This window comes from Fundulus heteroclitus, chromosome 2 (genome assembly GCF_011125445.2).
Source record: "Fundulus heteroclitus isolate FHET01 chromosome 2, MU-UCD_Fhet_4.1, whole genome shotgun sequence".
NCBI lineage: Eukaryota > Metazoa > Chordata > Actinopteri > Cyprinodontiformes > Fundulidae > Fundulus > Fundulus heteroclitus.
This window is the reverse complement of record NC_046362.1, coordinates 6,162,334-6,185,042: the sequence shown is the minus strand read 5'-3', so window position 1 is coordinate 6,185,042 and position 22,709 is coordinate 6,162,334. Positions and strand designations below refer to the sequence as shown.

At 39.3% G+C, this 22,709-nt stretch overlaps 1 protein-coding gene across 3 annotated transcripts in view; it reads right to left on the bottom strand.

Moving 5' to 3' along the window:
* Positions 1-408: 408 nt before the first annotated feature.
* LOC105926205 (alpha-1,3-mannosyl-glycoprotein 4-beta-N-acetylglucosaminyltransferase C-like) overlaps positions 409-22,709 on the bottom strand; it is an 80,055-nt gene continuing 57,754 nt past the window's right edge. For 2 of the 3 annotated variants that reach the window (XM_036146324.1, XM_036146327.1), the window contains exons 3-5: positions 3,316-3,461; positions 3,073-3,220; positions 409-1,810 (exon numbers count right to left, since the gene is read on the bottom strand). In XM_036146324.1, the coding sequence (XP_036002217.1) occupies positions 645-1,810; positions 3,073-3,220; positions 3,316-3,461 (1,460 nt within the window). In that variant the 3' untranslated portion in view covers positions 409-644. The remainder of the gene's footprint in view (positions 1,811-3,072; positions 3,221-3,315; positions 3,462-22,709) is intronic. The other variant, XM_036146332.1, reaches the window with a different exon arrangement.

The following is a 22,709-nucleotide window of genomic DNA, read 5'->3' as shown; positions in this document are numbered from 1 at the left end:
GTTTTTTGTAGTTTTCATTAACGTTCATATGATTCATATGAATTCCTATGATTCACTCATATGAATCCAACTTGTCAAACCTATATCGGGACCAAATATTACCCAACAGAACATTATATTGTGATGAGATGAACAACTTTAAATTAATTATGTTTGATTTAAGAGTTATTCTTAGCTGCATATAATATAATATAATATAATATAATATAATATAATATAATATAATATAATATAATATAATATAATATAATATAATAGCAGTTTCCTAATATACCACCAGATAGCAGCAAAAGACCAAAAAAAAGTTTTTTTAAAGTAAGTTCTTACAATTTAAAACTTTTACAGAAGCACTGATCTAGCTTGAAATTAATAGTGTGACTTTAAAAAAAAGGCAGACAGTATCAGGAATGTGTGAATATGTTTTTTTTTTATAAATAGATCCTCAGAAAATGAACATTGTATTAGAAATGCTCTATGTACACAGCAGTCCTGTTTTTGATACATCACAATGAAAATATCCAGATCTTTTAGCAACCCAACAAAATATGGATTGCTTTAAATTTACAGTACAGTCAAAGTCCAAATACAAGTCTTTCTATCAAGTTAAAACATACAGGAACGAAAAAAGGAAGACTGTAACGTCCCTACTTTAACTGACTAACAGGCTGTGTGGTCCAGAGGCTGATAGTTCTGATGATGAGCCACTCTTTCTGACTTGCCGTGACAACTATTCTGACACACTCGATGTCAAAGCCAATCTTGCGGTCTACGTCATGAATCTCAACGTTGCCGAGTTTAAACTCTCCTAACGTGATGTAGGATGTACACTGTCTTCCCTGTTTGGTCTCCACAGACTTCTGGCCCACTTCCAGAGCTCCGTGGTGAAGGATGTCGTTTAGCCGATCCTCCGTGCCCGTCACAATTTTGATTCTGCTAATTTTTGTGGATTTGTTGAAGATTATGATAAAGAAGTCTCCAGTGCATGGAGGTTTCCCCCAGAAATACTCATCAACTACACTGCTGTAGGCTTTGGTGGCGTCGTAGTTCTCAAAGACGTTGATGTTCGTGTAAATACTGGCGGGGGGGTTGTCTGGAATGTCTATGGAGTCTTCCTCGAAGTCGTCGTCCTTCAGTTTGTTCTCCACCCCTTTATAGGACGAGTAGTAGCCCATGTGCTGGAACAGTGAGGGTTTGAAGCGGATCACGTCCTTTTGAGCCAGCAGACCCCTGAAGTGGATGAGGAGCCAGTCACAAGGCATTTCCTGGTAGAACATGAGGAGGAAATGAGCCAGGCGGGGCAGGTCTTTGGAGTGGTACAGCTTTCCGATGTAGCCCAGCTTTGAGAACTCCATCATCACCCAGTAGGAACCTTCCCTGGAGGTGATCACCTTCTTCAGCGCCGTCAGGAAGTTTCTGGAGCAGCGCACGTCATCCTCCAGCATCATGTAGAAGTGCGACAGGTTTGTGCAGAAGTTGAGGAGGAAAGCGTAGTCCACGTTCTGCTTGGAGCGGAAACGGACTCTGTCTTCTGGGTCGTTGTAGTTCCTCTTCAAGCCGTCCAGAGAGGGATAGAACTCCTCTGGGGCCTGGATGACCAGCAGGCGTCCGGCTATGATGTGGTGAGCAAACTTCCTGGTGATTTCCTGGACCACGTTCTCACACCAGACCAGGTCAAAGTCTGCCAGGTGGACCACAACCACAATCTCCTTCAGCTCCTCATAGCTGGACTGGTCAAAGATGGATTTGATCGTCTCCAGAAGGTAGCTTCCCTTTTTTCTCTTGACAGATGCCAAGCCAATGGTGAGGTACTCTGGAATGATATCACTCGTGTCATTTTTTCAAATAAAATGTCCAAATTCAAGTTAAAAACAAACATGTTCAAAGTGATTAGCAGTTTCTTTCTCATGGTTGGGCATTCATTCAGACTATACCCTTCCAGTGTTGGGCCTGTTGGAATTATCGAAATTATTTGTAGTCACTACATTCCTGATTAATTATCTCTTTAGAATCAGAAGTTTACATACACTAAGATTATTATGCCTTTCATTAATGTGAGAAAGCCCAGAAAATGATGTCATGGCTTTGTAAACCTGTCGTTACTCAAAGAGTACAGGACCAATAGCGTGTCCTGTACTGACAGGCCACTTGATGAGGAAAAAGCCAGTTCTCCAAAAGCAAGATAAACAGCCAGATTGCTGTTTGCATATGTACCTGTGAAAAGAAACATTCAGTTTTGGAGACTTGTCCTTTAATCCAGTGAAGTGCCTGGCCACAATCGACCCATTACATCTGAAGGAAAATCCTGATTGAGTTACATCAATTCTGACAGGCGGAATTGAACAATTTCCAACAAACTGGAAACTCAAAACGTTCAAGTCATTCAGTTTAAAAGGCAACTCTACACAATGCCGAGGAAACCCATGTAGACCGCTCTGAAGAAAGTTAAAAAGTCTCTCTCATTATTCTGTTATTATTACGATATATATATATATATATATATATATATATATATATATATATATATATATATATATATATATATATATATATATATATATATATATATATATATTCAGGGATGCCATATATATATATATATATATATATATATATATATATATATATATATATATATATATATATACATACATATGTATTCGATAGACTAGCAACCTGTCCGGGGTGTATCCCTCCTCTTGGCCATTGACAGCTGGAGATAGGCACCAGCACCCCTTGGGATGTATATATATATATATATATACATATATATATACATTTTCTAACATGCTTATCCCGAGGGGTGCTGGTGCCTACCTACACCCGGACAGGTTGCCAGTCTATCGCATATCTCTCTCTCTCTCTCTCTCTCTCTCTCTCTCTCTATCTATCTATCTATCTATCTATCTATCTATCTATCTATCTATCTATCTATCTATCTATCTATCTATATATATATATATATATATATATATATATATATATAGTGTCAGACAGTTAAAAAAGGGTAATGTTTCTATTTACGCTGTGGATGTACAAATCTGTTTTCAGCTGTATGTCTGGTGAAATTCTTACTTTTTCTTGACAAGGGAATCCCAGCAAGGTAGCGATATGTCACATTGATACTCCCAGAGAAATTGGACAAATCTTTAAATGTGTGCACATATCTGTCAGAGCTTGAAGGGTGAATCAGCGTCTCTCCCAGCTGTCTTTTTTCACCTTCCTAAAGTCCAAAAAAAAAAAGAAAAAGAAGAAAAGTCGATAAAGAACACACATGAAAAAGGTGTTCGAGTCCAATCTTCAAACTGAGAAACCTACCAGCACATAACCATCGTCCATGTAAAGGTTGAAAAAGAGCAGAGAGGTGAGTAGGAAGGTGAGGACAGGGAGCACGGCTCGTTTCCTTAAACATCTCATCTTGTCCACAGACTTCCACAGTAGCCTCATGATCACAGCTTTCACTGCTGGGAAACAAAGAGAACACGAGGTCTCAGATCATGAAACTAGCAATAATAATAATGACTTCTTATAAAATCCAGTGAGCTTGCATAGATCACCCAGTATATGTTGTTGTTTCAGCCCCTTTTTACTTGACTTACATCATTGCCACAAAGGATTAGAAAATTAGATGTGATCCACTTTTAAAAGAAGGTCAATTAAGTCATGCCTTTACATTGACTCCAGAACAAATCTTTATAAAAGTTCAGTACCAGAACATCTGGTGGTACCAGGGAATCTTATGAACAAGTTAAAGGCCAGGCTAGTTATTAACCTAGGTACTTTTCTGTAAAGCTAAAAAGCAGATATGAGCGGATGAAAGCTATATTGCATCTAGATACTACAGGCAAGGGGCTAGTATACTTATTATAACTTCACCAAACCTTCTGTCAAAATGCCCTACCAGTCCCTTTCATTCCAAAGCTGATGTACAAACGTTAAACCTTTTGAGTCACGGAGCAACAGTGCTAACCGCCAAAGTCACCCTGTTTTTCTACCAAAAATGTAACAGAATTAATTCCTAACAATGAGCAGAAGAGGGATCCTATCAAGGTAACTTTCCTCATCCTTCCTCATTATTCTGAGCAACTCTCCTGTCCTTACACGTGGATGCAAGTCTGTCTTATCTAACAGTATGGATTACTCTAACTTTTAATCAGAATAATAATCAGATGCAACCCAGGGGCATCAATCAAAACCTGGACAGATCGTCATCTTTAATTACGTTTTGATTGGCTACTCAACATGACAGATGTGACCAGCGGGGCCGAGGCCGATGCAGAAGGCTGATTTGAAGGTTTTTCATTGGATAAGGCTAAATGGCTGCCGGTGATGGATCATTTTGGTCGTTAATCCGCTCACAAGCTGAGACGTCAGTCATCTGCTCTGCTTGTGTGTTACAGGCCAGATGATCTTCCAGAAGCCATTAAACACAAGTGAAGTCTCGTGTTTTAATAGAAATGGATGCTCTTGGGCCTGAAGATGGTGATATCATAGGGAAAGTTTGGATCTTTTTAGGTGAGGGTCTGTGAAAATATGATCAATCATAGGTCCCTTACTTGTTGTATGAAGTTATAATTCCACAGAGGTATCATCCGTAAGTAGAGAACTAAACAAATCCATTACAGCTGGTTTTAGAAACTTTTACCAGCTCAAATTGAAAGTGTTCATATATGCGGAAAATAATTACCAAACCTCTAAACTTTCACAAATAAGTGAGTATATTTTATTGAAACTACACTCAAGCAATCTCTAAACAGTCCTTGAATGTTTTGACTAAAATTGGGATACATTTGGAATAAAAGGGAAAAGTTAGAGAAGATTTAAATCATTTTTTTGGACATTATTCGAGGTCTAAATCCAGACTCATTTTAGCCAACACTGATGAGAATAAAAAAAAAACAATGAGCTACACTGAAAATCCAGACTTTTTTTATTTAAAGCTTGCTGTCTTTATAAGGCGAGCTACATAACTACCCAGCAGATTGAACACTTAAAATATATAAGTCAAGGAATTTTCATGCATCCCGCACACAAAAAATGTGTTATTTTAATCAGACAAATGAGCTCATTTGGCTTGGAAAGATCCTTTCAGCCTCTGTGTTATAACTGACCATGAGAAAAAATTAGTAAGGTATAGAAGGGTTGGAAGCGTACGAAAGAGGGAAATTCTTAAGCTTCATGCTGAACAACTGCCAATTTTCCTTAATGAAATGACAGTGAAATTAGCCACTGGTGATCTCTAGAAAGTGTGCTGTCAGTACGCCGCAAGTCAAACTCCAATGTTTAATGTTGTGTTTGAAGATAATAATGAATGATAAAACAATAATTATATATATATATATATATATATATATATATATGTGTGTGTGTGTGTGTGTGTGTGTGTGTGTGTGTGTATCACGGCTGGACGAAATTGAAAAAATGTAACGGTTGTTGCTGGCGAACCCGAAATTCAGCCGGACACAGAGTTATGTAAAAAGGTGTTTAATGAAAAAAGGCGAGAAACAAGCCAGGAGATGCAGATGTCACTGGTATTGAGTCCAAGCTGGTGGAGCACGGAGATAGATAGAACAAACACAGTGGCAGAATCATGAGGGACAACAAGTGAGATGCAAGGAGATGACACAACAATCTGGCAGTGAGTGACTAAGTGAGGCAGGTATATAAAGGCAAGTGAACAGGTGAGCTGAGCTGGATTTTAATTAGGGAAAACAGGTGAGAATGGTCTGGGCAGATGACTGGACTGACTGGGGAGTGAACAGAGAGGTGGCTGGCTGACTACTGTATGATAACCCTAGCCCATTGTGACAGAGTAAACAGAAAAAGTCCTCATAAGCCCAAAACCAAACTTAAACAGAACCATAACTGTGACAAAAAAAAAAGCTTATCGATAAAATAGAAATCAGATTGATCAACATCAATAATGATCAAAAAACATATTTTAAATGCAGCTCTGGCCGTTTTATGCTGTTGCTTAATGACTGATTTTTAAAGAAAGAACCCTGAATTCAAACACAGCCCTTTATTTAACCAAATTTTTACCAAAACTGTAAGTAATTCAAAACTGTCTTAAAAAAAGTAGAAAACAACACATGCTCTCTGAACCCTTTGAAGCTGGCTGAAGGAGCTACATCTGCGATTATAATTGGATGGTCAGGATGTAATGACTGTAAAATCAACCTACATGATAGGCTAGAATGCAAAAGGATGGAAAACTGTTTTTCTATTGAACTTTTTGTCGTCCAGCCTGTCTGTCTGTCTGTCTGTCTGTCTATCTATCTATCTATCTATCTATCTATCTATCTATCTATCTATCTATCTATCTATCTATCTATCTATCTATCTATCTATCTATCTATCTATCTATCTATCTATCTATCTATCTATCTATCTATCTATCTATCTATCTATCTATCTATCTATCTATCTATCTATCTATCTATCTATCTATCTATCTATCTGTCTGAAATATATATGTAACAATCCCTTTACATGGCTACGGAACCTTTTTACCCTCTTAAATGTTTGCTTGTTGTCCCACTTAAATGTTTTGATTTGTAAAAAAAAAATTAATATCAGACTAAGATAACCTGACTAAATCCAAACAGCAGTTTTCTAATCATGATTTCATTTACAAAGGTAAAAAAAAATCTAAATCTCGTCCTATGTGAATAACCGGTTGTCTCCCAAACTAAACATACCTAGTTGTTGACCTTGGAGTACCTGGTTTAGCAGCCCCCCCCCCCCCCCCCCCCTCCTAAGAAGGTTCAACACTCCATGTTTCCACCATTTGTTTGGAGTCCCAAAAACTTGTCATTGCCACTGACTTTGTTTCACAGCTATGTGTGTGTTGTTTCTTGAGACGTTTTAGCCTCCTTCATGCTGTAAGACAGGTTCTATTCAAGTGATTTATTGATTCAATAAGGCAGGCGGTAAGCAGGCGTGAGTCCGGCTGGTGAAACCGAATCCGAAGCATGCATAGTCAATTACACTTCAGTCAGACAACTCACATGTACAGGTTTTACATACATCTTTATTAGTCGATATAGAATGTTTGAGATTCTCATCATTCCCTGGCCATGATGCTCCACGGCTCATGAGGAGATGATCGTGTCCTTGCCCCCTAAACAAGTCTTCCACAAGTCAGGAAGTGAGGAGAGGGTCTCTGAGCGCGAAGCCCGAGACGTACTGAGGTGGTGAAGAAACCAGGCAGAAAGGTGTACAGGATGCTTTTAGCCCTAAATACACCACCCAGCATGTTAGGTATGCTTGATATTCTGTGCAGAGTGTGTGAGAGATCACAGGAGAAGCAGCAGCACTGCCAGGACTATCTCAGAGATGACGCCTTTTTTTAGTTTCTGAATTAACAAGAGGAGCAATTCTATTTTCTATAGCTTGGTTTGAATAGCTTTTTATCTTTAACAAATAAAGTTGTTATTTGACACCTGCTTTTTGGGTTCACTCAGATTTGTTTGATGATCTGAAAGATGTAAGTGTGAGAAACCTGTAAAGAGGCACGCTGTTTTTCATAATACCGTAACTCATGGGTTGACTGCGTAAAAAAAAATAAATAAAAAAATCCCCAGTGGCACTCCATGCCAAAAGGAACGACACTGGTCCCACGCTACCTTCCTTAATTTAGATGTAAAACCATATTGAAGCACATGTTCTGGAGCGAGAGACCCCGAGGTCCCCGGATGACAGGAATAATTTGCGTAAAGGGCCCCGCTGCTGGGTCCAATGACTAGATAAACACCTTATCATTCACTGCGCTATTCATTGCTCAAGTTCCATTTAAGCCAGAAAAACATCCTCCATCTGCTCGGGAAGTGAGCCGTTTTGGGTTTCTGTCATGCGAAAGCTCCAGGGCGAGAGACGCGGCAGCATCGAGAGAGGAAGTGGTAAGACAATGACAGCTGTCACAAGTCAATATTATGAAAGTCCTGGCAGGAGAACACACACACACACACACACACACACACACACACACACACACACACACACACACACACACACACACACACACACACACACACACACACACACACACACGTAACCATGCACACACACCATTATCTTAGATGGTAGCCTGCAAAATCTGATATTGAGACGACCGAGGAATATCTAACAAGGCACAATGATGGCTGCGCGCTCACTCTGCGAGAGAGAATCCTTCTAAGAAATGAGATTTTTGTTTGCTTTATCTCCGTGAATCTAAACAACAAACAAGCCTCCTATAGGTCACATACATTTATATGGAAATGAAGCCACGGTTGAGGGATAAATAAGCCCCACATTTGGGGTCTATTTGCTTTTGCTTAAAATGCTTCTCTGCTGAGGTGTTCCTTTTATTATTTATTTATTTATTTTTTTTTGTCAGCAAATTATCAGCATGCATGGCCAGGGAGCTCATTTCTACAACTGAAGTCATTTTAGATTAGAGGCTGTAAAATAAAAACAGATAGAGGAGAATACCAATGAGCTTCTGCATTTCAAATAGTAATATATCCTTAGAGGGTTTCTCTTCGCTATTGCACATTAACCAGAGTCTCTTGGAAAAAGAAATAAGAGCTGATGGGCCCTGCCCAAGGGGGGGAAATGCAGCAGCACTTCAAAATGTCAAAAAAACTGTAATATTTGTTTGAAGATACAGCTGGATCAAAACTGAAAGGGTCTAATGAAGGTAATTGGACGCTTTTAAAAATGATTAAAAACTGAATATTAGAATATGCAAAAATGTTTTTTAATGCTTCAAAAAATATCTTTAGATTCTTTTGCTAACAACGTTGGATTTTGCTCCAGGTAAGGTAGTTTGGATAAAACCTTTTTGCGATGTAGTTTAAAAATGTTGTTTTAGCTATGGCTCAGGGATCTACATAATTTCTTAGGATTTTAAAATCAGTTTTTTCATAGCAGCTCCCAGCCATGGTCAACGTTGTTGTGTCTCAGATAGGGAAAGGCTCCAAGAGGTCTGGCCGTGAAGGCCTTGCAGGAGAGGAGAGGGAGATAGCTAAAGGACTGTTTTCTTTTCTTTTGTAGAACCAGAACCAGCAGCCTAGAGCAGACCAGGTCCTCTCCTGGGACACAGGTCCCATTCTGTAACCTGTAATCATTCCTGCAAAAATGTATTAAAGAGTAACTCACCACCAAGTAAAGGCATAACCCCGCCCCCAGACACATTTTTAAAAATCACTTTACCACCATTTCTGGGTGGTAAAGTGATGTTAGCAGGATTATTGCTAACAAAGCAATAACAAACTCTAAACAGTATCCATCAATGCTCATGATTCCAATTTCTGAGTCTCACTTGCTGTGGGGTGGGGGCGGGTTTTACTGAGACGCCATGATGACGAAAGCATGCACTATTTGAACCAATAGGAAAACTCAACTGCAATAGTCCCCGTTCAACCTCAAGAGGGCAGCACTAACACAGTTTTACGACAAATAATGCAGACCTCAATAAATTCACATAAAAATAAAAATGCATGGTAACATTAAAGTAGTGCCCTTAGGCCCAGTTTATACAGTTTATCTAAAAAAAAAAAAGTAGAAATTTGTTACAGTTTACATGCTGACTGTTGAAAATCACAGATCCCTTGATAATTAAGGAAAGCAATAAGATGCTTTTTCCCCCTCAACAGCAGCATCGTGGCTAACAATGCAGGTTTAACAGCTTTTAGAAGTTTAAATACTCTGAGAAAATATTTGCCCTCTTTCACTTTTTTTTTTAACTTTTTCTTACACATATATGTTTGGAGTTATTAAACAACGTTTAACAATAAACATAACCTGAATACAAAAACAGTTTTCAAATTATGATATAACTTGTTAAGGAATCAAAAATATATGGATCATCCTGGCCCTATGTGAAAACATCATTTCCCCACTAAACAACAAATTACCTGTGATTGAACATATGTTTTTGGTTGAATTTCACCCAACACACGTCAGTACTGCCAGACCTGTAGAATCAAGAATTCAAGATCTCATGTCTTGATCTGAAGAAACTTAAACAAAGAGATAAGAAACAAAGTCAGTTGGCATCTATTAATCTGGAAAGAGTTGCAAAACTCTTTCACTCTGTGGGAGTGGTGGCCTAGTGGTTAGAGCAGAGCGCTCTGAGAAAGTTGCAAGTACCCGGTTTGATCCCAGCTGCCTGCACTCTGGGTCCCTGAGCAAGACCCTTAACCCCTGATTGTGGCCCACAGTGGAAGCCCACTGCTCCCCAAGGGGATGGGTTAAATGCAGAAGTGAATTTCTCCATTGTTAGATGAATGAAGTATAAATTATTATTATCAAAACCAGGTACAAAGCTTATAAGAGCCCTTTAGCACAAATATATACCACACGGAGTCTTTGGGAGCGTCTGGCCTAGCAAACTTATACTACAAGAGATTGTAGACTACTCATCCAGGAGGTCACAAAAGAACCAACAACTTCATCTAAAGTACAGCAGGATTCCCGTGACTCAATTTAGAAGAGTGTTCATGATTCAGAAATAAGAAAATGACAACATTGCATCCATAAGTGAGATCCAAGGCCAAAACCAATACTAACCACAAGAGACACAAAGGCCCATCACATTTACTGTAGCTCTGGAAACATCTCAATGATCCCCATGAGTTTTGGCAAAAATAGTCCAAAGCCAGACAAATTCAAACTGTAACATTTTGGAAGCTGTATGTCCTGCTACACCTGGATTAAAATGAACATAACATTTTTCAGAGAAAACATTACAGCCAATAAAACACAGCTACTGCTACTTCAGGACATGAACAAAATGCTGTGATTCATGGAAACATGGCATCTTCTTCCCACCAGGATGTCCTGAGGAGATCGACCAGCCACCAGGTTGTTACCTAAAACAACAACGACAATGATCTCAGGCACCCCAGCAAGTTCCCTCATGAACAACTCAAAGTCAAAGTCTAGACTTCAATGAGCCTGGGTTTGTCTGTCGCCATAAGTACACCACCTGCCCGACCATAGTTTGTTGTGTTTGGTGCAGAGGGGATTATGGTGTGTGGCTGTTTCTTAGAGGAAGCCTCGACACCTTGGTTCCAGAAAACTCTCACTGCTCCAACGTTCCAAGAAATTTCAGTTGAGAGCAAGGTCCAGAAAGACATGGATGAGTGAGTTTGGTGTGGACGAACCTGACTGGCCTACACTGCCATAGTGGAGACTTTGAGGCAGGCCTTCTTGTTCAAAACCAGTGTCTGAACTCACAGATGGTTTCTAGAAGAATGGCGTGGTGACCCAGTAGTTAGAGAGCAGGGCGCTTCAAGCCGCGGAGAGGCTGCAAGGTTCCTGGGTTCCTGGGTTCCTTCACAGACGGCCTCAACACACTCCCTAAGGGACGTGTTAAATGCAAAGGACAAATTTCATTTGAATCCATGTTGCAGTGACACTAACGATGATGTTGGCGATTATTATCATATTATTACAAACATACAGCTAAACCTTGTACAGAGCTCCCCCATAAAAGCTGAAGCCGTAACAGCTGCGAAGGCTGGGCTGGCGTCCACATAAACCCAGTGGGTTAAGAAGTTCATATGTGTGTGAAGGAAGACGAGCAAATAGTTAAGGCCACATGGTGTTTGTTTGATTTACACTGTGAGCTTAATTGAAACAGAATATTTACATGCAATACATAATAATAGAAAAAAAGCTTGATCACATATTGACATTGAACACATTGAGTGTTGTTTACTGGGTAGTTTTAATCCCCTGTAGCTGAATCTTAAGGATTTAGACTTTTATTTTTATTTTGGAAATAAAAAAAAACAGCTTTTTACACAAATGCTCTTTTTTTTTACTCCTAAATTCAATTATTTATGTTTGAAAGAGTAGGGGTTAAATGAGAAAGTGACCCTGCCGTCAGGTAAAAGAATAAGCAATTAATTTGAGCCGTAATTTGGAGAAAAAAACCCCACAGAGACTGCAATCTATGTTGAAGTTAGAGGAGATAAGCTTTAGGCTGAAGGGTTGAAGATTTAATAACCGGTCTGTGATCGTGCAAAATTAATGCGTAACCTTCTCATTTCAACCAGGGCCGACAATGTGGCCCATCGGGCAGGTGCTGAAAACTCGCTCGCCACAAGATTTTAACCAGTAGGAGGCTGGGATGGCAGCGGGACGCTCCCGAGTGGGAAGGTGTGTAGCTGGATGGGATGCTGAAACTGAATCTGCCTGTTCAGCAAAACCCTCTCTGTAGTACATTTGGTCAGAAAATGATGGATGGGATACTTTTCAGAGCTGAGAGCGAGGGCCGTGCGCCTCTACAGTGATGTACACACCAAGCTCATGTTATTGACCGAATAAATGCAGACAACCTGATGCGGCTAACCGTACAAGGAGTGGCCAAGCTACCCTTAGTCTGAGTAAAGATACCCTTTCACTGCTTATTTCTGAGAATGAACAATCCCACACTGAGAGGTGGTTTATACTGCCACACTTGTGGCGTAACAAACTGATATGAACGCATCGCTGCTTGCGACTTTGTGCTGTAAAAGTACTGCTGGAAAGCTTCTAAACCTATTTTTTTTTTTTTTTTTTTTTTGCCCCTCGCTGTTCTCTGTGTGCAAGCAAAACTGCAAGCATTCTTCTGTCAACTTCTCTGGGAGGCTACTCAGAGAAGGCATTATGAAAAGCAGCAGGAGGCCTGGTAGTAGATGCACACAGACACCGCTGAAATCCCAGCCAGGCACTGTCTGAAAGAGTGAGTCAGGCGAGATGATAGGTCGATTCTTCTCCTAGTGGGAGGCAGGTTCAAAACAGACAGACAATAAGATGTGACTCAAACGGTTCTGATAAAAGAGAAGAGTGGACCAAAAAGCTTGGGTTGGAAGTATGCAGTCTTTCTTCATGGGCATAAACTTTATATTCGCTGTTGTATTTGGAGGATTTCTTTTAACTGTTCTGTTCTTTAAGTCGCTTACACTGCAAAAACGGATGTAAAAATAAGTAAAATGTTCTTAAAGTTAGTGTATTTGTCCTTGATTTGAGCAGGTAAATAAGATGATCTGCCAATGTAATGAGTATTTTGACCCCTAAAATAAGATAATTAGATACCCTGCACTTGAAATAAGATGATGGAGATGAGTTGTTCCTATTTTAAGTGCAAAAATCTTATTCCATTGGCAAATCATCTTATTTATGTGCTCAAATCAAGGACAAATACACTAACTTTAAAGAACATTTTACTTATTTTTAGTTCCGTTTTTGCAGTGTACACTAATAATTACCACATGTATAATGCATAGTATACGTGGTAACATGGATGGGGCATTTGTTTTGCATAGTTTCAACTTTATAGTGAAAAGTTATACAGAGGTTTAAATGTATATACATTTACACCACTGTATAACTTATTAATGTATATACATTTACACCACTGAACCACATTGGTTTAAATGTATATACAATGGCTCAAACAGATACTTTCATGAAAACTTAAAGGTTTTCATGAAAGTTTCATTAATGAAATCATGCACAACTGGCAGAGATGTCTAAAGTTTGTACAATGTTCTAAAAAAGCTTCCGCTTGACTGCTCAAGACAAGCTTATTGTCCTTTAGGACAACTAATTACATCTTTGTCACAGAAACCACCTCTCAAACAAAACCTTTGTTACTTTTTTGGTAGGTTTATGAATTTGAGTATATATATAATGCTAATTTACTGTGAACTCATCACTCTGTGAACATGTATTGTATGTGTATGTGCACCTGTACATCCCTTCCACCTTCCACACTGCAAAAACGGATCTAAAAACAAGTAAAATATTCTTAAAGTTAGTCTATTCGTCCTTGATTTGAGCCAGTAGATAAGATTATCTGGAATGAGTATCTTTGCACCTAAAATAAGATAATTAGACATCCTGCACTTGAAATAAGATGATGGAGAGGAATTGTTCCTATTTTAAGTAGAAAAATCTCATTCCATTGGCAGATCATCTTATTTACCTGCTCAAATCAAGGATAAATACACTCATTTTAAGAAAATGTTACTAATTTTTAGTTCTGTTTTTGCAGCACACATGCACATGATAACCACAATGGAAACAATATTTACTCCTGTATCCTTTGCACTTTTCTCACTGAACCATTGCTGTCTCACTCTGTCCACTTGTTCATGGCGTGTTCGTATGTGTTCTCTATGCTGCAGCGTTTGATTTTTTTTTTTTTTACTGCACTATTGTGTTATTGTATTATTGTGTAAGTAAGCACATCGTGAGCTTTGTACAATCCAGTCAAATTCCTCGTATGTGTACACATATCTGGCAAATAAAGCTGATTCGGGTTCTGATGTGTAGAGCTGGACCTGTGGACCCTGAGTAAATCCACAATAAATCCAAGCTAGTGCACAAATTGTTGATATGAAAAATATTAGCGTTTGCACAATGAAGGATCCTCCCACCGTGAAAAAAAAAGAGCTATTTAAAATGATGCTGGAAACGGTCGGACGTGTTTGGATACGTGGATGTAAACCTCTGACCTCGGCTGGATTAGACATAATCACAGCAGTTACTGCATGCGGCCCAGCCTGAATTGATCCTGCATATTTTGTGGTCATGAATGCAAATGTTAGAGGAAAGCCAGAATTAAATCTCGAGTGAGAAAGTGTGAGGATGCCTTGCAGAATTCAGGAAAACAGGGCTCAGCAAAACTCAGAGGAGTCAGAGTTGACATTTTACACACCGAGTACAGACTAAAACAAACATCATCCAAATACAAAAAGCAACGTCGTCACTAAATTACTGTGGAATTTCACACACGCGTCCACCTGTTTATTCTCTACACTTTTGGATTTTGAACCTTATGCATACAGAGGCTGTCTGAACCTTTTGGCTCCTGCCTGCAGCGTTAAACAGACGTTCATGTCTACGAGTCACCTTGAATAAACAGAGGCAGACTGAGCGACGCTCACTTCAGATTTTTTCAGAGTTAAAATCAAAGTGTAGCCTGAATCCTCTGCTGCGATGGGTTGTTTAGTTTTTTTTATTATCTCACAGCAGATCATCACAACACAGACGTTCCCTGCGATCTGTGCCAAGGACGCTTGGAAGAAAAAAAAAATCCCTTCTAGATTACAAACTTTTTGTAGAACCCTGTAAATATAATCTAACCCATGATGTGTGTCTCAGACTCTATATCCTGCTGTTCTCCATCCACTACTGATGCCTCTATATGGGCCTGGAGCAGCAAGCTAATGTGGGTCAAAGCGCTGACTGTTGAGGCGAGCCCATCCTCTCTACAGTCGCCACCACTGGGACGGCACAAGCCTTTCATGTTCGTCTTTGACCTGAAAGGTAAGTACACTCCAGATGCAATTTACATGTGCCTGCTGTGCACGAGTGCCAAGCTTTAGAAGGAGAGAATTATGTTTGCTCGGGGGCCGAAAAGCCTGCTTTAATCCTGAATACTGAGCAGCTTGTTGCAACTGCGAGAGCTGATAACAGAGATCAGATTATTTTACCCAATGCTAATGAGAAGAGGTTTCTGGCTCTAATTTACCACTTATGTCTCATTGCTGGTGTGAGCTCAGCCGGAGCAGTTTTAATCTAAAGGACAGGAAAACCCAGACCCAGAGTAGATGTGTTGCGGACACTTTTTTAAAAGTTCTAAAAATCAATGCGGTGGAATAAGATGAATTTCATCTTCTCTGTTCCACACGTTCTGCTTCCTCGTAGCCTCAGGCAGAGATTAGGTGCAGCCCACAGAGGTCTGATAAACTCACTTCTTTCTATCTGTGCAGCTCTCAGCCCACAGACGTTTTCTCACTTTCTCTTTCTCACCTCATGTTTAAGAGCGGATCAATAAAACTTTTGATCGGTGAAATAGGTGAACTTTCTCCATGCAGGATAATTTACAGGTATTTATAACTATGAGCATTCTTTTTTTGTTGTTTAATATGTAGAACAAACAGATCATTATAAGAGCTCTAGAATATAATAGTCTTTTTGTTGAAAAGCAAAGTATATGTAACTGATGAAAAAAAAAAAGGGCCAGTGTTGTGGAACTTTTAGATTTGTCCGGGTCCAACACACCCCAACCAAATGGTTAAATCGACAACTCAGCATGCAGTCAGGCTCTGCGGTGCTACGTTTCTGCTCCTGACCTAATGGTTAGATTCAGGTGTGCTGAAGCAGAGACACATTTAAAAGTTGCAGGACGCGGCCCCTCCAGGATAGGAGTCTGATACACATTTTGCAACTGACTGGGATATGGGACCATAAATGATAAGTTCATATATTTCACCGAACCTGTTGATACTTTGATTCAGGGACCATCGAGAACTTTCAGTTGGACAACTTCCAAACAATTCAATCAACCAGCCAACCAATCAGGTTTTATCTATTGGACCCTTACACATAATCTAATGTAATATACGTAAATCAACAACAATCAACACTTGTACCAATAAAATTATATTTAGACAAATAGATGTAAATTGCAATAAAAACTGTTTAACTGAGGTAATTATCTTGTTTTGAATGAGGTCAGAGTTTTTTTCGAGAGGTCCAACCTAAATCGACAAATTTTCTGCTTGATCGGCTCTGACCAGTGGCCCACAGAGTGACAGCGATAGCAACGCTATTCAGTGTGGAAGTAGGTTACCAAGTGAAGAAAACTATCAGGGAGGAGTTTAAAATGAAGTCTGAGGAAACTATTTGAAAAGAAACTGTATCTTATAGAATATGTAAAGAGATGCATGTGGTTCATTCAGGCTGCAAAGGAGCGAGAGAGAGTGAACCATTTTGTAGATAACAGGAAGGGTGCTTGTATACAGCACAGTCCCGCTTTTTTATCCTTTTCAACTTTCAAACCCAGTATCTTACGGAAAATGATGGGTTTTTGAAATCATGAAAGCCTTTTGGAAATCCCACAATTAAGGTAAATACCTACATTTTGTTGAATATACATACAGAACCTATTGTCTTGTAATGCTAATATTGAGTTTCTGGGATTTTAAGAGAATATCTGTTAAAGCCTGCAAGAGTGGTTGGTTAGTGATGTAGAACAACTCCTGAGCTTAGTTGATCAGTAATACAAAGCTTGGTGAAATGAAAGTGCCCTTTGCAGCAATCAAAAGCCAGAGAGGAGAAGGGAATTTCCTGATGAGCATTTAGGCTATGGATACTAACATCATCATGTACAATGCAGAAGATACCATCTCACCACTTTTGTCTTGTCTAGAGGGTATTCTCTTAAGGCCTACAATGCTTTGTGAATAACCTTTATCTTACGAAGGTAAAATTCTAAGAAGAAATCTTAGAATTCGAGAAATGCTAAGATTCTTCACACATGCTACATGCGTTTAGATCTGGGGACAAGACATAGCACAGAAAAAAATGCATGATATGACTCCTGGAAAAGGAAAAGGCCTTTAGCACATCACTGACCACAGGACCACAACCACCACCACCATCAGCTCTACAGACAGTCTGCTGGATGACCCTTTGAGACCTCGGACAGTAGATATCACTCTAGTTATTATGAAGTCTTTTGAGAAAGTGGCGCTGACCCACATTCACAGCAGTGTGCCAGACACCCTGGATCAATTACAGTACATGTTCCAGCCAAACTGATCCACCTCGGATGCCATTGCTGTAGCCCTGCGTTACTTCTATCTCTCTTCTGGACAATAAAGACTGCTACATTAGGATGCTCTTTATTGACAACACCTCCGCCATCAAAACAGTCGCCCCCATACAAACTCACCCACAAACGGACCACACTTGGCTTGGATCCCTTCCTTTGTTACTGGCTCCAAGACTTTCTGATCGACAGGCCGCAGGATGTCATTGATAGGACTTCAGCCATCCTTATCACAAATGTTGGCGCCCCACAGAGCTGTGTCCTCAGCCCCATTCTCTACACCCTGTTCACCATTGACTGGGTCACCTTCTAAAAGCAAAAAATTATCCTGAAGTTTGTAGTTGACACTGCAATGGTAGGACGTATAAGTGGCGGGGATGAAGCGGACCACAGGAGGAAGGTGGCCGGTCTGTTGTCCTCACCCTCAACACAGACAGCACAAAGGTGATGATAGTGGATGTGAGGAACGGGATTTCTAATGAGCCACTGTTTATCCTCAAGGTGGTGAAGGTGAGACGTTCCAAGTATCTAGGTGTCCACATCAGCAAGGACATCACTTGGATGCTCAACACAACACGACTGGTTAAGAAGGCTCAGCAGTGCATGTGCTTTCTGAGGAGGCTGAAGGAGGTACAGAAGTGTGAAATGCTGGATTCCCGACTCAAGAAGTCATTCTTCTCCTCTGCCTTCACGCTTTTAAAATTCCGTCAAGACGCTGTAATCAGGTACTGTAAATACTCACCTCCTCCACGTGGATAATCTTACTCCTGTTTCATTCTGAAAATCCTCCTCAGCTGACCAAGCACATCTACATAATCATTTTGTGCATTTTTTGTATTTTTGTGTATTGCTAGTATTCCATCAGCTATTTTTCTTATATTCTATTATTATATTCTATTGTATTATAATCACTTTTCCTGTTTATTTGGTATTGAGGGTATCCAGCACAGGAAGGATTTCATTTCACAGGGACACACGTGACACCTTATCACAGATCTGTTAATTGATTTAATTGTATTTATTTTATTTTTCCCATTTTTTTCTTTGAAATTTACAATGAAAAACAACTTCGCTTTGCATTTTTCAATGTTCCTCTACCAAGTTTAATATGTGAGCGGGCACCAGACCTCTATTGTATTTCAGCACAAAGCCAAGTGCCACTCTTTTTGTTCTGGTTGTTTAACACCCGAACTCTCGAATTACATGTAATAAAATATAAACCAAAATCGAATGGAATAATAGACACTAATGTCAACAACTGGTTCAGAGCGCTCCAAACTCATTTGGGCTTGCTTGGTTAATTAGTTTAGAAGGGAGAGAAAATTATACATTTTTTAATGATGCCCTCTAAATGAAATAAGAAAGTTGAGCAACTGTTGCCATTGCCCTCCAGTGTACCATGTATCTGTTTGCAGCATCAGACGTAAAGTTCCTAAATTACACTTTTTAATGCTGTAGCCTAACACTTGGTTGGTTTTTATTAAATAATAAGTTATTTGTGGGAAACAAAGATAGTGGTAGGACTTTCGCTAACATCACTACATCAGAGCAACTTTCACAATTGTCTTGAGCTGACATTTGTGTAAATCCTCTGAAATGCACAAAATGTGCACACATTTTTCTGATGATCTAGAAATGTAACCATCAGAAAGAAAATATTGAGAAACTTCATTGAAGGACATTTTTAATTATTATGTAACTCTTTGGAGTTTAAAAATGTTCTTTAGCTTAGATGACATTTTTTAAAAAGAACCATGGCAGTGATAACAATTTATGAATTTTCAGTCATAAAAACACGAAAAGTATTAATGCACATACTAATGAATGAAAATGAATGATGATGAAATTCTCAAAATACAAAAAAGATCATAAAAACACTGTGTACATGACATAAAAAAATTGCAACACTGATATAACTGAAAAGCTTTTTTTTAAATGGATTTGAAAGAAGATTAAAATCAAGACTAGGTGCTCTGACTGTGTTTCAAACACCTCACTAAAAATTGCTACCTTAGTGTCCTCTTAATTAATTACAGGGTCCACACGACGTTAGCACAAACGTTTAGCACATGGACATGGTGCATTCAAGAAACAGAAAAAAGTTTTTGTGTTTTCCCCTGGCTGGTCACTGGTCAAGGCTAGTCTGGTTACCTGCCAAGTTTGCTGTAAATTTCTATTCAGAACCAAAAATGTATCCGTTTCTACTCAGCTTAAATCTATCACTGAGTCATTCAAATTCTTAGGCAACCACATTAGTAAGACACTAAAATGGAAACAGCATTCAGATCATATCCACAAAAAAAACAAACATATAAAGATTTTTTTTTCTCAAACAACTCTCTGCCATCATTTAAAACATACTCACTTCATCCATAATAATCTGGTATGGAAATTTGGGTTGCCTATCATGCAAAAAAATTACAACGTATAATAGACAAATCATCTAAGATCATCTAAGATCATAGGCCACACCCTCCCTTCCAATGACACACAGTGCCATAGACGCATCACACAACGGGCAGTAAAAATCACCTCGGACCCTCATGTCATCTGTTCACACTGTTGCCTTCTGGAAGACGCTACAGGTCTCTGACAACCAAACCAGTCAGATTCAAAAACAGCCGTACGGACATTAAATCAAGCCATTAACTGATGTTTCTATGTGTATCTGTCTATTTAGTGTTGTATTGTTGTGTGTTGACACAGTGATGTGAGCATGTAAAGCTGTACCGGAAACAAATTCCACCAACTTGTTGTGAGGTCATTAATAAATAAACGTCATGAAATGAACAAAAAGTGTGGTGGGTGCTGATGCCTTGGTGGGTGAGGGGCAGGGAACCCCTCGGAAAGGTCAGCAATCCAAACATTCACGTCTAAGGGAAGTTTAAAATTTCCAGTTAGCCTAACATGCAGAAACACAGAGACATCCAGAAAAAGCCCTCGGAGTAAATAAAAACTCCACACAAATATCCTCTGACCAGACACACAGTAAAGGAACAGTACTAACCACCAAGCCACCAGGACGGCTACAGGATGCATACACCTGTAAAGTTCGTGGGAGTTGGCCTAGTTTCACAAACAGAAAGACATGAGAGGACCAACATTTTGAATAGATGGTGTTACACTAACTGTTGGCCATCATATTTATTTAGCAAGGAGCACCTGGAGCCTGATTTCCATAGCTTGCATAAAGGCTACTGTTTGAAATTCAGCCTCTGTGTGCACACCAGCATGGTTACGCCTTTGGCTCATTTACTAACCCTGTCTAAGCTTCCTGTAATAGAAATATTTAGGGCTATTATGGTCACAGCTAATCCATATGCAACGAAGAATGATAATGACAAGAGTGTGCTCGAAAAAATGCAATTAATTTCCTAGAAAATGGCTCCTCGGCTCCTGTAATGAGATGCCAAATTAATAAGCTTGTGTGCTGAACAACAAAGTCATTTGGTAAACAGTGCTGTTCATTTGCCTGTTGACATCCAGACAGAGCATGAACCCAGGAGGACACTGGTGAGCTGCGGTGTACTGCGGTGTGCGGGCGTGGCAGCGAAGCAAGCGGCAGGGCAGGTTATGATGAATTGCTTTGGAAAATAATATGTCCAGGGAAGGATTCCTTATAATGCTTTCCACTTTTCTCGCAAAAGGTCTTAAAGTGAGCCATGCTCTTCAGCCTCTGGTTGCAAGGCTAAAGCATTGTCAGTGGTTTTGTAATGCGGTTCATTTCTAATCCAGAAGAAATCACCCTAATTTCTGCAAAACGCTGATACAATTTTCTGTATTTTAGGGTTTAAAATATGGAATTGTTCCCTATTTCTATGGTTAAATTGTGCATTCCATTTTGAATCATTGCAAAATGAAGTTTGTCCCATGTTCCTGAGTCATATTAAATGCAGCAATATAATCAAGAGTGTAAGAAATTGCAGACAGACTGATTGGTGGTGATCTGGGGAACTGGTATTTAAAAAGGATATTAAGGATCTGAGCCAAGAGCTGGGTTTGAATCCCGGCCTGGGATTTTTCGGCTTGGAGTTTGCATGTTGCATGAGTCTGTTAGGTTATTACTGTTACTGGCGTGTGCACGATTACTATTCCTGCTCGTCTCTGTGTTGCCCTGTGATAGACTGCTGACCTGTACCCGCCTCTCACTTAATGACCACTAGTGAGGGCACATGAACCCCCCATACCTCAGGCCGTCTCACTGTTGAACACAATAGACACCATGCAGCCTGAGTAGCCAGCTACACTGCTGTGACACAAAATAAGTAAATTGCACTTTTACAACTTAACCTTTACCTCACTTTTTGTTTTCAGTGCATACAAATAAACACTGTTCATATACATATGTATAAAGCACTGCAACTAAAGTCAAATTCCTGGGTTGTGCACACAGTCGTACATAAATAAATATGATTTTGATTCTCATAACACCAAAATGTACTCTTGTCAATACTCTTAACTGCCATTATAGCAATTACACTCTTATTATAATTGCTGACTGTTAATGAACTATAATGTTACTTCCAGTCAGAAGAAATATGTTGTGACATAACGCATGTTTTTGAATTCTTTAATGTTTTATAATTAACTCTTGGACTATTAGATATTGTCCAGAAAATATCAACCCAGACAGCTGATATTAGGACAAAGTTAAAAGTAATGATTCGATCACTGGTGTTCTTTTAACGACAAAGTCTGCACACATATAGAATAAATGAGTGACAATTTCTCTTCAAGTTCAAGAATTTATTAACAGAAATAAATTGACATCTAGAGAACACCACTGTAGAATGTTTGCCTGAATCAACACTATATTTCAATCAATAAATCCTCTCTGTGCTAGTGAAACTTAACTAAACTACTAAGCAAAATTTAAATAAAAAAATAAGCTAAGGAACTAAAACAAAATAAAATTGTTGAAAACCATCATCAGAATGATTCAGTGAATCTTGGTTCACTGCAGATCCAAGTAAGAGAATCAAAGTTCATCGTAAAGGAGCTGTAAGTAATACTGACACCTTGTGGCTCAAATCAAAAGAGCTTCCCAATCACAACAATCTAATACGCACTTCCTGTGGCCGTTGTTTACTTTAACTTGATGAGTTAACCTTAA